This window comes from Pinus tabuliformis, chromosome 2_2 (genome assembly GCF_031772625.1).
Source record: "Pinus tabuliformis cultivar Carrire ecotype Pingquan chromosome 2_2, CPIR1, whole genome shotgun sequence".
In the NCBI taxonomy this organism is placed as follows: domain Eukaryota; kingdom Viridiplantae; phylum Streptophyta; class Pinopsida; order Pinales; family Pinaceae; genus Pinus; species Pinus tabuliformis.
Genome location: NC_142300.1, coordinates 520518139 through 520532739, shown reverse-complemented (window position 1 = coordinate 520532739; position 14601 = coordinate 520518139). Strand labels below are relative to the sequence as shown.

Below are 14601 nucleotides of genomic sequence, written 5' to 3'. Positions count from 1 at the left end.
TTTCAAGTCAAGTACGTATAGCACTTCTTGTAGGTGAAGGGTTTGACCTTGATTTAAGTGAAAAGTAACAGTCCCAATTCCTTTCACGAGATAAGCGGCATTATCCCCAAGTATAATCTCCATATTTGTCTTCTTTTCAACCAAGTTAGAGAGAGCTTCTTTGTACCCAGTGAAGTGCCTTGAAGCACCACTATCAATCAACCAATGGTCCAATGTATCCGGAGGACAAGCGATGGAGAGCGTAGAAATAAGATAAAATTATTTTTGCTTTACAACATTAACTTCATCACACCTGGAGTTTCTCGACTTCTTGGGAGGACAACCACCTCCATTTCGAGCAGCAGGAGCATTCATGTTTCCTTTGTTATTGAACCTATTGTTCTTTTGATTGCCATTGCCCTTGAAGTTGTTGTTATTATTTTTGTCATCATCTCTTGGAGTATCCTTCTTGTGAGGACACTCTCTAGCAAAGTGGCCAAACCTGTTACAATTGAAGCACCTTCCTTTTCTTCCTTCTCTGAAACTCGACTTGAACCCTTGTCCTTGATTCCTTGGACCAACATTGTTTCTTCTCTTAGAATGAGCGAAGAAGGCAATAGGATTGTTTCGATTTGAGGGCTTGTCTCTTTCCATCATCCTTATTTCTTCTTGAGTGCATCTGGCCAATAGTTCATCAAATCCTGGAATCCTATCATTGTTGAGAATGTTAGTGTTGATCCCAATCCCTTGTAAGGCCCCCAAGTGCAATAAGGTAGAGTTCCTGGTCACCAATGACTTCACCAATAGATAGATCATTCTTGATCTCGGTAATCCTCATGAAGTACAATTGGATGGATTCTCCTATATCCATTTTGATATCTTTCAGCTTGTTCTTGAGAAAGAGAATTTGATTTGCATTGTTCACTTTGAACATCTCAACCAGCTTTTCATACATCTCCTTAGATGTTTCCAAATCAGAAATATATGCAACCAAAGGCTTATGAATGGAATCAACAATAATATTCTTAGCTTTTACCTCACCTTTCTTGTACTTGGTTTGTGCAACAACGAATGCATTTGAAGGAGGCTCTACTATTCTTCCTTTGACATAGTCCATGGCATCATTCTCTTCCAAAGTCAAATCTAAAGTCATCTCCCATGCATGATAGTTGGACTTGTCCTTGAGCTTGTCTTCGGATTTGAAGAAAGATGTAGTCGTCATTGGGACTAGTTCCAAGTCCTTCTCCAACAGCTTCTCTTAGTGATTTCTTTGCTTCACTCTTGTTTGGGCTTTGTCTTCACCTCGACTTCGATACCATGTTAATTTTAGATAACAATGGTATGTTCTATGCTTAAGACAATTTACTTCAATGTTCCTTTAGCAGCCCAATGACAAATTCCAATTATATCTAGTAGCAATCACATTAACTTATAAACATTGACAGTAAATGCAGATAGAACATAAAATCATATGCATAAGACAAGCCAAGACAAGAGGACACAAGATGTGGCGGAACCCAGGGACAAACCCCAATGTGGGGAAACCCTTTGATCAAATATCATTATTATTCTTCAATAGTTCAACGGAGAGAGAGAGTACAAATATAATAAGTACAAGCCCAAAACAGATCTGCCAAATCAACAGTCAATGCAGCCCTAACCAAAAAGTCAACGGTGGTCAAAGTTGTCCCAAAATGTCCTCCAAACAGCAGTCCAATTCGGTCTTCCAGGAGAGTCAAAATCAGCCCAAAACAATTCGATCAAACACAGTCAAAGGAGAGAGAAACACTGCTGTAATTTTCTGCAGTCAAATCTGAAGTCAACACTGGTCAACCTATCCCAAACTCCTCGATTTCTGTGCCAATAAATGCGGCCTAGAAAAATCAGAATTTTGGTGCAAAAACCGAGGTCAACGCTGGTCAAATCCCCCTTGGTCAACACTAGTCAACGCTCTGAAACTTTGACCTCTTTGACCCAGAAAAACTCAGCCTCCTGCCACACGTGCGAAGAAGAGAAGGCAATCTCCAATAGTTGTACGAAATAAGAGAAGAGAGAGATGATGTGATGTGTAATGAGTGAAGGTCCAAATGAGAGAGAGGTCACTCCTATTCATACACTTCGTTGAGGGTGAGGAGACACATCCATTGGGCTTCATGAGCCTACATTTGACTGAGGCCGACCTTGACAATTTGTGCATGAGAAGGTATAAATTCAAAATTCCATTTCTGCTTGTCATAATGAAATAATCTTTATATCAAAATTGGACCTCTCGAAAAGAGGAATCCAATGCAATAATCATCTCCATCATATGAGTTGTCCTAAGGTGGAATTTGGCCCTAGTTGCCAATTTTAACAGTTTATAATTGTATGCATCCACCAGTCCACTTCCAATAACATTGCTTGGGAGAAGAGAGATCATTTTTAAGAAAACCCCACCAAAACAAAAAGGAAGAAAAGGCCTTTATGGATGGAAAGATTATCTACTTGACAAACATGCAGGACTTTTGAGCTTCATGTGTTTTATTCTTGCCTTTTCAGCAAGTAGATTGACCAGATTTTGAAAGGAAGTGTTCTTTATATATACACATTGGAGGAACAGTGAAAGGGTTAGGCAGTTCATTTTGGAAACAGTAGCAACAAATTGCCTCTCAGTCTTTCATCCACGAGAACCTGACCTCCACCTCAAGTATTGGCAAGGAACTAAACAACAGACTGTCACTTATCATTCATTATGATGCAGACAATCCTAATGTTTTGCATAATATCTCCTCCAACCCCCACCTAGGTAATAAGTGATTTGATATTATGCTTGTTTTAACCCTTAAAATCTCTTGGTTGTGTTGATCTAATCGTTCTTGAGGTATAGTGTGGCTTTTGTGCATTTACTTTGAAATTTCTTGACTTAAGGTGCACTTTCTTTCATGTAAAATCCATTTATTTTTTGTTGTCATACACATCATCTGAGCCATTTAAAAACTATCATTTGAATTTACCCTTGCTCTTGACTATTTGCAGACAGCCTGAGTGTGAGTTTTTAGTGCTCTGATCATCTTGGAATACATGGAGATCTAATAATTAGGCGGAAGCATACATCTAATATGGACACCAGACACCTCCCTAAGACAGGAAGAGTAGGAGCAATGTTATCAAAACGGAACCGAACCAGTCTGAACCAGCCGGTCCGACCAGATGGAGGGCAAAATCGGTTTTCGCTGGTGAATCACACTGTCTTTTGCTGGTTCGGTACCGAGCCGGCCTTTTCAAACCGGTTGGTTTGGTATAATACTGCCAAGGACCCTTTGAACACAATTATTTAAAAAAAAACAATAACTTTTGATAACCATATTGCCCTACTAATGCTATGCAATTCATGGTAATGTTAAATTCTTAAGTATTTCATCCTTTTACTTAAATTTTAATGACTCCGGATGTTTGAGAGTTGCTCCAACCTCATTGGATTTCATATCGAAAAAGTAGAATTTTAGATCTCACTCAAAATCCAACAGACTTAACAGTTTTCTAGGATTTCAGGATTGGGGGGGATTGTAATGTTTCCATTGGATTTTGTCATGTACGAGGGTATGGAACTAGTATTTAATCAAGAGCACCAATCCCTCTATGTACCTTGATGTTAGTGGCATTGGCTTTCAACTCCTCTATCATGATCCTACTAAAAAAGTACTCATCACTCAAACAAAATCTTGACTTGACATGCTACATTTTTTTTATCTTATTTTAATGCTTAGAGGGTGATATTGATGACAAAGATCCCAATATAGGTAATGATTTTTATAATATGTAGGTATTTGTTGCAGCATGATTGTTTTTGGATGCTGGAGGCCATCTGGAGCTTTTTTGTTGATGTATTTTCAGTTTAGAGATGGATGGTGCACCCTTACATGCTATATAAATGAGAACTTTTTCTTATTTGTGTATAAATGGTTTGGATTCATATGGAGTCGACGCACATGAAAATATATGTTTTTCTTTAAAATTTGAATATTTTATGTGTTTTTGGTTGATTGGTTTTTTGGTCCGGTATTTTTTACCGGTTCCAGTCCAGTATTGACCTGTTCCCAGTCCGATCGGTTTTTTGGTCCCATTTTTTTACCCGTTCCAGTCCAATATTGACCTGTTCCCAGTCCTATGGGTCTACCAGTTCTGATAACATTGTGTAGGAGTGTGAATGGAGAGATTTTCCAACCATGACAAGGGTTGGTCTGCGCACAGCCATGAGGCAAATTTGCTTGTGCAGATTTGTGTGATAACAGCCGTCATCTATTTTTAATCTTTTTATGAATAAAAATAGATACATTTTTCCCTAAGACATAAATCATCAATAACATACATAATTTCAACTACAGCATCAGCATAACTAATTTTTCTGAAGTTCGAGCAATGCAATTTAATTCTTTTACTTGGAGAAATGAAAATTCAATGCATTATTTATAGGGTATTGTAGAAAGAAATTTTACTGCAAACGATAAAAGAAATTATAGATGCAAGATCTTACCTTAATGTCAAAACCAGTTCTGGCTCCGGACCAAGTGCGTATGACCAAACAGCTTGCCAATCAACTGATTTGTTGACTCCACGCATATCATCATTCAACTGAAAGTGGACCAGAGCTTTATCAAGCACAGCACCAATTAACTGCAGTGCAACAGCCCGCTGACCTGGTACCTGCAGTGTAACAAATAAGATTACTGAATGAGAATAATGTGGCATATTAAAAGGATGAAATTGAAGAGAACAAAAGCTTACAATATGTTTTGACACCCAAATTTCCTACCATACTTTGAATCCACCCCGTTGCATGTACACTTCAAATTTTCCTAATAGACTTTTTAAAAGAACCTAGGTGCTTATAGCACAATCAACTGCATTACACACTTTTTGCTTCCAAGATAACATTCCTTACGATGGCTGGTGTAGACTTCCCAAACAACAGCGAAAACATGGGTGCCTATTAAGGAAGGAATTATATTTGAACCCTGGCCTGCACAAGCAAAATAAACTAAAATAAAATTATCTTGCCTGACATTTGAGGGGTCATTTTTCTTCAACCCGCTATATGAAGCAAGATGGATGAAAGGTGCTATGTGTATTAATTACTGTGATATATGCCAACCTTCAATATCAACCACTAATATCCAGTGATAAAGAGTCAAGACTTGTTGAAACATTGTGCTATTGTCTCTGTATAGTTCCCCTTTTGCCTGAAGACAGGAAGAAGGATATGATAAGACAGATCTGTTCATAGACACTCTTCTCAGAAAGCTTTGCACTTATCTCTTGACATCCTTGTTGATTTTGCAGCTTCAGAAGGTCTTCTGCATAGGCTTTGTGTCTAGCATGCAGGAGACAAGTCCTCATTAGGTGGTTGTTCAAGAGGAGCAACTAATATGATCTCCTTCCTATGTTCTTAATTTAGGAAAAAGTACATTGATTAATTATTTAATAAATTTTGACTTGAGCTAATGTTTATCTAATGATAAATACTAAATTATTCAAGTGACTTAGATCTAATCTCCACTGTTTCTCTAAGAACGCTGGGATTTAATCATAGTTGTCTATCACTTTGGATATTAGGGTTGATCTAAGAAGGCTAGGATTTAGTAGTTGTCTATCACTTTGGAGATTAGGGATTTGGCCCATGGAGAAATTATGAAGGGAACCTATGGGAGAGGATGAAGACACAGTTATTGTTGAGAGAGAGAGAGTGATTTTCTCAAGGATTGAGAGACTCTAAGACTGATGAGAAGGGAAAAGGATTGCAGCAAGGAAATTTCGGGAGAAAATTTCAGGGAGGCCAAATCTAGGAGAGAAAGGCCGAATTGTTGAAGAGGACGATCAAGTTCTAGGGAGGACAAATTATCCACAGCTGATTTTTCTCAAGTGTGTAGGGGTTGTATGAAGGGACAAAGAGGGGCCGAGTTAGTTGGTAAAAGAGGCCGATTTTCCGAGGCCAAGTTTTCAGGAGGGCTAAGTTCCAGGACAGTCAAATTCCTTGAGGCTGATTTTCCAGCGGCGCTGATTTCCAGCTTCCAAAAAGCTATGATTTTTCTTTGTATTCTCTGTAGGTCTAGGCCCTAATTTTCCTAGGTAATATAAAATGAAGGAAGATTGTTTTGGGGAGAATTTTTCTATTGTTGTGTAATTGATTTTCATATTTTATTTCCACTACAAATTTAATTTCTAAATGTTAAAATACCAGTGAATTTATTCTCCAATAGTTTTCAGATTTTATAGAGTAAATAATTTCTAGGTATAAACTAATGGTTTAGGTATAAATAAATCAGATCTGGTATTAGGAGATTAAGCATGATATCAAAGCACTAGAAACTTTGTGGGCAATATCATACAACACAAGGGTTTTACAACAGCAAAATTGTTTTACCAACAGAATTTCTATTTCCCAACTAGTGTTTTGTGGCTGAATCGATCTAGTGAAGATGGCATCATAAAGTTTGAGATTTGAAGATAGGTTGAAGGGGCTGTAAACTTCAGTTCGTGGTAGGAGAGGATCACCATTGCTTTGATGGCAAATAGGTTGTGGGAACTTGCAGAAAAAGAGGTCCAAGTACCATCGGATCCTACACAAGTAGACATCACAATCTGAAGGGTGTGAAGGCTAGAGTGATCATATTGGATGCTATAAAGGATCAAATAACCTCTCACATATCAAAGAAGCGTACAACTCATCAAATGTGGTCAGCGTTGATGAACATGTACCAAAGTAACAACCAAAATAGGAAGATGGGTGTTGATAGAGAAACTAAGAAGCATAAGAATGAATATATCTGAAACTGTAGGCTCACAGTTCACAAGAATCCAACAGGTTTATGATGAATTGTTAGCTGTTGGGGAGCCTGTGGAAGAGGGTGAACACGTTAAGAGAGCCTTGAGTGGTTGTACCAAGCAATGGGCTACCTTTCTAATGGGTATCCTTACTAGAGACAAGCTTCCTGATTGGACCACGTTGTGCGATGACTTCACCCAGAAGGAGATTTGGGAGAACTTGAAGTTCGGTGGGCAGCGTAGAAGTGGAGGTAAACATGCTCTTGCTAGGCAAACAAAGAAGGGCAAGGATCAAGCCAAGTGGAACCAGAGTGCAGAAGGATCTTCACAAGGAGAACAAGAAGGATATGAGCAAACTCAAGTGCTTTGCATGTCACAAGTATGGTCACTACGCTAGACAGTGCACAAACAAGAAGAAAGGCAAAAGGAAGACATCAACAGCGCACAAATGGATGAGTTGTCTGAGAAATTCGAGTTTGCATTGGTGTCCTATCTTTCAGACACAATGACATGTGGTGTATGGTTTGTGGACAGCGGAGCTTCTTGTCATATGATAGGATCTTGTGATCCCTTCACCAGTATGGCAAAGATTCGAGTTTCCATTGGTGTCCAATCTTTTAGGCACAATGACATGTGGTGTATGGTTTATGGACAGCAGAGCTTCTCGTCATATGATAGGATCTTCTGATCCCTTCACCAGTATGGCCCTTCACCATCTCGTCATATGGCCAAGATAGTTGGTAAAAGAGGTTGATTTTCCGAGGCCGCAGTTTATGGACAGCGGAGCTTCTCGTTATATGACAGGATCTTGTGATCCCTTCACCATCCCCTATACCAGTGGTAGAGCCCTTTAATTTAGATGCCTCATCCTCCTATGCCAAAGCCCTCTTTGGTTGTCACTGTCATGTACAAGGGCCTTCATTGGCTATCCTTTCAACATATATAGGTTGCTCTCTCTACTGTCTATCACTCGCCTCATGCTAGGATCAGCTCCTTTCGGCCTGACAAATATTTCACCTCCTGCAAAACTGGCCTCAAGTCCTCTATCCTCCATATTTGAAATGGAGAGCAAGTTCTTCTCCAACCCTAGTACCTACAATAGTTCACCTCCATGCTAGGTGTGCAATGGAGTGTACTGGTAGCATAGAGTTCAGTGGAGTGTACTGGTAGCATAGAGTTCAGTGGAGTGTACTGGTAGCATAGAGTTCTGAATGGACACTAGGAGTCCTATGGAGGTGAACTATTGTAGGTACTAGGGTTGGAGAAGAAATTGCTCTCCATTTCGAATATGGAGGATAGAGAACTTGAGGCCAGTTTTGCAGGAGGTGAAATATTTGTCAGGCCGAAAGGAGTTGATCCTAGCATGAGGCGAGTGATAGACAGTAGAGAAAGCAACCTATAGATGTTGAAAGGATAGCCAATGAAGGCCCTTGTACATGACGATGACAACCAAAGAGAGCTTTGGCACAAGAGGATGGGGCATCTAAACTAAAGGGCTCTACCACTATTACAGGAGATGGTCACTAGTTTTCCGAAGTATAGCGTGGAGCAAGATGGTGTGTGCAAAGGATGTGCAATTGGCAAGCATGGCCAAGCAGCATTTCCTGACAATGAGGCTAGGTCCAAGGGAGTGATGGATTTGGCACATTCTGATGTTTGTGGCCCTATGTCAATGGACTTTGTATTTGGGTTTAGTTATTTTGTGACCTTTATATATGACTATTACAGGAGGACATGGATTTAATTTCTGAATGCCAAGGATAAGGTCTTCAATCAATTCCAAGAGTTTAAAGCTCTTCTGGAGAACCAAACTAGGAAGAAGATCAACATCCTAAGATCAAAAAATTGGGGGCAAGTATACCCCAATGAGTTCAAGGGTTTTTGTAGGGAAGCACAAATCAAGAAAAAACTAATAATGCCCTACAATTTGCAACAAAATGGAGTGGCAGAGAGGAAGAACAAGATTGTACTCAAAGTAATAAAGGCAATGATCCATGATCAGGACTTGCCTATGTACCCGTGGGTAGAGGCTTGTAACAGAACAATGTACCTACAGAACAGGAATACTCACAGGGTTATCGAGGACAAGACTCCTAAGGACGCATTTATAGCAGAGAGACAGGAGGTGAGCCATTTTCGCATCTTCGATACCCAAATGTATGTATGTATTCCATCAGAGAAAAGGACTAAGTTGGTGCCCTCATGTGAGAGAGTGATCTTTGTTGGATACAGTGAGATCTCAAAGGTCTACAGGGTCTACATTCCAAGGTAGAGAAAGATAGTAGTTAGCTAGGATGTTAGATTTGAGGAGGGTAGGACCTTTGGGATGTCTCATGAGACAGGTCAGGCAGTTGCAGAGGAGCGGAAGCAAGAGGCTCTTAAGGTTGAGCAAGGACAACAACACCAGCAGCAAGGTCACAACCTTTTGATCAAGAGGAGTAGATGTTCCTTCAAACTCTACCAAGAGGAGGTAGAGATGGGCCATGCAAACCTTGAGGGATGCGGAGGAGCCTATGAAGGCTCCTAGCAAGATCTTCAAGGAGAGTAGACCACCAACCAGATTTTCTAGTCATATGGCCTTAATGAGTAACATCAATGAGTTCCAGCCTTATACCTTTGAGGATGCAGCAAGACAACAAGTCTGGAGGAACACCATGGTGGAAGAGTATAATTCCATCATGAGGAACGATGTGTGGGAGATATTATCGAGGCCCGAGGGGAATCAGTTGTCAATTCTCAAACGATCTTCAAGATCAAGCATGCAACAAATGCCAGTATCAAGTAGTACAAAACGAGGTTCATGGCAAGAGGGGGGAGTGGTATATGAGGAGACATTTGCACCTTTTGCCAAATATGCATCTATTAGAGCAGTTATATCTATTGGCTCGAAGATAGGGTGGAGGATTCATCAGATGGAGGTGAAGACTGCCTTCCTCAATGGTGTAATTGAGAAAGAGGTGTATATTGAGCAACCTTAGGGATTTGGGCTACATGGAAGGGAGTCCCATGTATGCAAACTGAAGAAGGCCTTGTATAGACTTAAGAAAGCATCTCATGCATGGTACTCTAGGATTGATGGGTACTTGCTTCGATTGGGCTTCACCAAGAGTGAGGCGGACTCCAACTTGGACTATATACTTCTGATAGTGAGTCACTTATCTTGGTATTGTATGTTGACGATCTCTTTCCAATATGATCAGAGAAGCTCGCAGGGATGTGCAAGGCGGACTATGCTTCAGAGTTCAAGATGAAAAATATTAAATTGATGCACTACTTTTTGGGACTGGAGGTGTGGTTGCATCTAGGAGAGATTTTCCCATGGAGAGATTCAGGATGGAGGATTGCAGGAAGATGTCTACACTCATGATTACCAACTTGAAGAAGCTCAATGCTTTTTAGGGTAGGTTGGTGATCTCACACTGTGCAGGCAGTTGATTGAGTCATTGATGTATTTGGTTAATACTAGGTTGGATATATATTTTGCTATGAATACACTCAGCCAGTTCATGGAACCAAGGAGGGTTCTTTGGGTGGCAGCGAAACATGAGCTCAGGTATCTTCGTGGTACAGTGGACTATGGACTAGATATGCCAGATTTGGTGGAGTCATAGTTTTCAAAACCGGTCCGTCTGAACCGGATACCAGTCAAATCGGTCAATTCATTAGCCCTAGCCATCAAACCGGTTGAAAAAACTTGGTTTTCTGAGCAGCGCACCGGTTTCTTGGTCTGATTGGCCATAAACCAACCGATTTATGAAGGAACCGGTCAATTTTCCCATAAATCGTTTGGTTCCTTCATAAACTGGTCGGTTTATTGCCAAGCCAACTACAGACCCCACATAATGCAGTTCTATGAGTTTTGATACCATTTTGAAGGAAATTCGGGGTTGTTCCCTCCAAAAACAACCCCTTTAAGAAAAGCATGCCTCCCCTCTCATGTGCCTCACACATATCAACACTAGCAATCAATGGTAATGTTAAATTCTTAGAGTAAAAGTGACATTTCCTTTATTTTTCATTTTCATCCTCTTACTTAAATTTTTAACATTACCATGAAATGACTCATGATGTTTGAGAGTGGTTTTGACCTCATTGGATTTCATATGGAGAAACTAGAATTTTAGAGTTCACTCAAAATTCAGCAGACTAAATGGTTTTCAGGATTTCATGGTTTGGGGGTTTACAATGTTTCCATTTGATTCTATCATGCATGAGGGTATGAGATTAGTGTTTGATCAAGAGCATGAAGCCCTTTAAGAACCTTGATGTTGGTGCCATTGATTTTCGAACTTTGTTGATGTTGGTGGTATTGATTGTTGAACTCCTCTACCATGGCCTTAACAAGAATGTACCCTTCACTCAAAGGAAAATAATTGGTCAGGGATGTTAAACTTTTTCTACCGCATTATAAGGCTGAGGAGATGAAGTTATGAACACTTCACTCAAACCAAAATCACTAGTTAGGCATGTTAAACTTTTTCAATTTCTATCATATTATAAGGTTGAGCAATCCAAGTTTGAAGACTTTGAGCGACATGATGTTTATGTATCTTTTGCTAATGATCTCATTTTTAGTAGCGCTGAATCAATGATGAGTTTCATGAGTGATCATGTTGATCAGTGATTTGTAGTTTTGATGTCTATTTCTGCGACTACTACTACTGTTGAATTTTCTAAGTCTATCTGTTAGAAAATTAATATGTATTCTACTGGTTTATTTCTTCTACTTGTTAAATTCGAACAAGTTATTTAATAACATATAAATAACGAAATAAACACAATACAGTCTCAACATCTACAAATCATCAACTAAAAGAAAACAAACACACAAGTGACACCGTTATTTTTGGACAAATGACCCCGAAAAAACCCAATGTGGGAAAACCGGTGCAGCTATTTTGAGGTTTTATTATTATGCAGTATTTCCTGGAGTACAACTGGGTATCTAATCGGCTCACCCGACAGAGAAAAAAATACACAGCAGCAATACCTCTCTATTCAGAAACAGGTATTCAGAAAACCTGTCCCACGAAACCCTCTCCAGCATCTTTGAAGCTCTGCGCTGGCCCTTCTGGCCTCTGCGTCAGCCTCCTGCTACCCTGCGTCAGCCTCAAACCTCTCTGTGTCAGCCCTCTGAGGCACTGCGCAGCCTTTGGGACCCTCTATGTCACTCCTGCAACCTCTGCGTGGATGACGAAGTCCCTCTGGCCTCTACGTTGTCTCTGTTGGGCTCTACGTGGCCTGAACTCGCTGCTGCCTCTCGCTCTCTACTTTTGCGCTGGTCTCTTGGCATTGTCTCTGCCTCTCTGCCCAGTACCCACTACCCCTCATCGTTGATCATTGATTCGACTTTGCTTAGCAACCCCGCTCTAGCAAATCGAATGATTGATCACTCTGGTGTGTTCTCCAACTGACCATCAAGCCTCTTCTTATACTTTTCTCATTAGTATGTCAACGGCCGAGATTAAATCTATAATCAACGGCTAAGATTAGATTTGGCTTGATCCATGTCTTTTAAAACCTTCTAAACTAGTTTTATATTAATACCCATTAATATTTTATTTTTCCTAAGTTTAGGCTTAGGAACTCCACTAAAAATATTAATTATTTTAATATCTCTCAAACCGGGTACAATCTGTCCAAACCATTTATGGGTTTTGGAGATCTCATGTGCTTTAGCCTCTCCACGAATTTTCATGGCTAGAGCACATCAGAGCTACCACAAATCAACACTCCCTCCTAGCGAGGATTGTGCTCTAGTAATACTCTTCAATGAGCCTCACTCTGATTATCTGGCACCGGTACCTGTGCTAATGCTAGGTCTCCCCACCCAACATCCTCTGCATTGTTGCATCCTGTACTGTTGCCCATGGCCCTCCCACTGCCACTGCTGCATCTGTACGGCAGCTCCCTCTGCATCTGTGTTGCTTCTCGTCCATCCTCCCAACACTGTATTTGCACTGCATCCCCCTCTAATCATGCTGCATCATGCTACTTCAAACTGCTACTGCACTGCACCTCAGTTACTGAGAAGTAAGTAACTGATCCACCCAACTTCTGACAACCCTGTCAGGCTAGAAACACTCCCGATGTTGAAGCTCTCTCTGCCGCTAACAAGTGCTCCCTCTACTGACCTCTGCGTTGCTGCAACAACTCCTTGCATCTCGCACTGTTGCACACCTCTCTGTGCCATCTCGCACCGTTGCAACACTCTCGTGCCTCCATCACTGTTGCAGCGTGCTAGCCTCGCGCTACCCGAGGACTCCTGCACTGTAGCACTCTTCGCCGCTTCATCCGCATCTGTCTCTACCGACATCCGCCAGTTCTGCTACGCTCTCTTCGGGTCTCCTGTAGCAAGGTATGATCCAAGAGGTTGGATACCTCAAGGATCCTGCCCTCATCGCCTGTAGTCCTCCTGACTACAGCTCGATGTCTCCCCACCTCTTCTCTAGAGGTACATGAGCACTCATTGCACATAGAACGGACAAAATCTTGGCCTTCTAGAGGACAAAGTTGGACACCTCGTCTAGCTTGTCCTGATCCCTCAGCCCATTCATGGCCATCTCTCTGCTCTTTTGTCGACTCCTTCAAGTCTCTATACTTCACTCTGGAAGTTCTCTATCAACTCCAGTTAAGTCTCTCTCCTTCCCGCCTGGAAGTTCTCTGCTAAACTCCCTCTGAGTCCTAGTTTCCCTTCTGGAAATCCTCCTGCCAATCGTCAAGTTGCACCTCTCCGATCTTCTATGCACTCGCAACACTGATCTGGATTCCTTGGCTAGAAATCCACCTCGGTAGCAACTCCCTCTACCTTGGTTTTGCCTTGTTAGGTATTGTTCTGCCCACAATACCCCACAAGCTTCGCTCCCGCAAATTTCCCACAACTTCCTATGCCCCAGCAACTGAAGCACTGAGCCTCTAAGCTCTGCGCAATCCCCGCATTGGCAAAACTGCTCCTTAGCCAACTGCATCAACCCAACTGGTCTCTGTGTGGCTTTGTGTGAGCCTCTTTTTGCCCTCCTTAGCCCCTGCACTAGCCTCTCTCTGGCCCGGGCTGATGACACAGTCCCTCTGCGTCAACCTTTCCTTCTGTCACTTTCTGCAAGGATCAGCTTCTGTCACTCGAGACAGTAGATTTTGTTGCAAATGCTCTACTTAGCTGATGCCTTCAGCTCTCCTGTGATCTACAACCACGCTCTGATACCATGTTGAATTTTCTAAGTCTATCCGTTAGAAAATTAATATGTATTTTGTTGGTTTATTTCTTCTACTTGTTAAATTCGAACAAGTTATTTAAAACATATAAATAACGAAATAAACACAATACAATCTCAACATCTACAGATCATCAGCTGAAAGAAAACAAACACGCAAGTGACACCGTTATTTTTTGACAAATGTTCCCGTAAAAACCCAATGCGGGAAAATCGATGCAACAATTCTGAGGGTTTATTATTATGCAGTATTTCCTCGAGTACAATTGGGTGCCTAACCAGCTCACTCGACAGAGAAAAAATACACGGCAACAATACCTCTCTATTTGGAAACAGGTATTCAAAAAACCTGTCCCACGAAACCTTCTCCAGCTTCAGCCTCCCACTGCCCTGCGTCAGCCTCAAACCTCTCTACGTCAGCCCTTTAAGGCACTGTGCAGCCTCTGGGGCCCTCTGAGGCACTGCACAGCCTCTGGGACCCTCTGCGTCACTCCTGTAGCCTCTGCGTGGATGACGCAATCCCTCTAGCCTCTGCACCGTCTCTGATGGGCTCTGCGTGGCCTGAACTGCCTACTGCCTCTCGCTCTCTGCTTCTGCGCTGGTCTCTTGG

At 41.4% G+C, this 14601-nt stretch overlaps 1 protein-coding gene across 2 annotated transcripts in view; it reads right to left on the bottom strand.

The window, feature by feature from the left end:
* The window catches only part of IYO (RPAP1-like, carboxy-terminal protein), a 261793-nt gene that overhangs the window by 183168 nt on the left and 64024 nt on the right, over positions 1-14601 (bottom strand). For both annotated transcript variants that reach the window (XM_089404854.1, XM_089404855.1), the window contains exon 4: positions 4493-4662. In XM_089404854.1, the coding sequence (XP_089260980.1) occupies positions 4493-4662 (170 nt within the window). The remainder of the gene's footprint in view (positions 1-4492; positions 4663-14601) is intronic.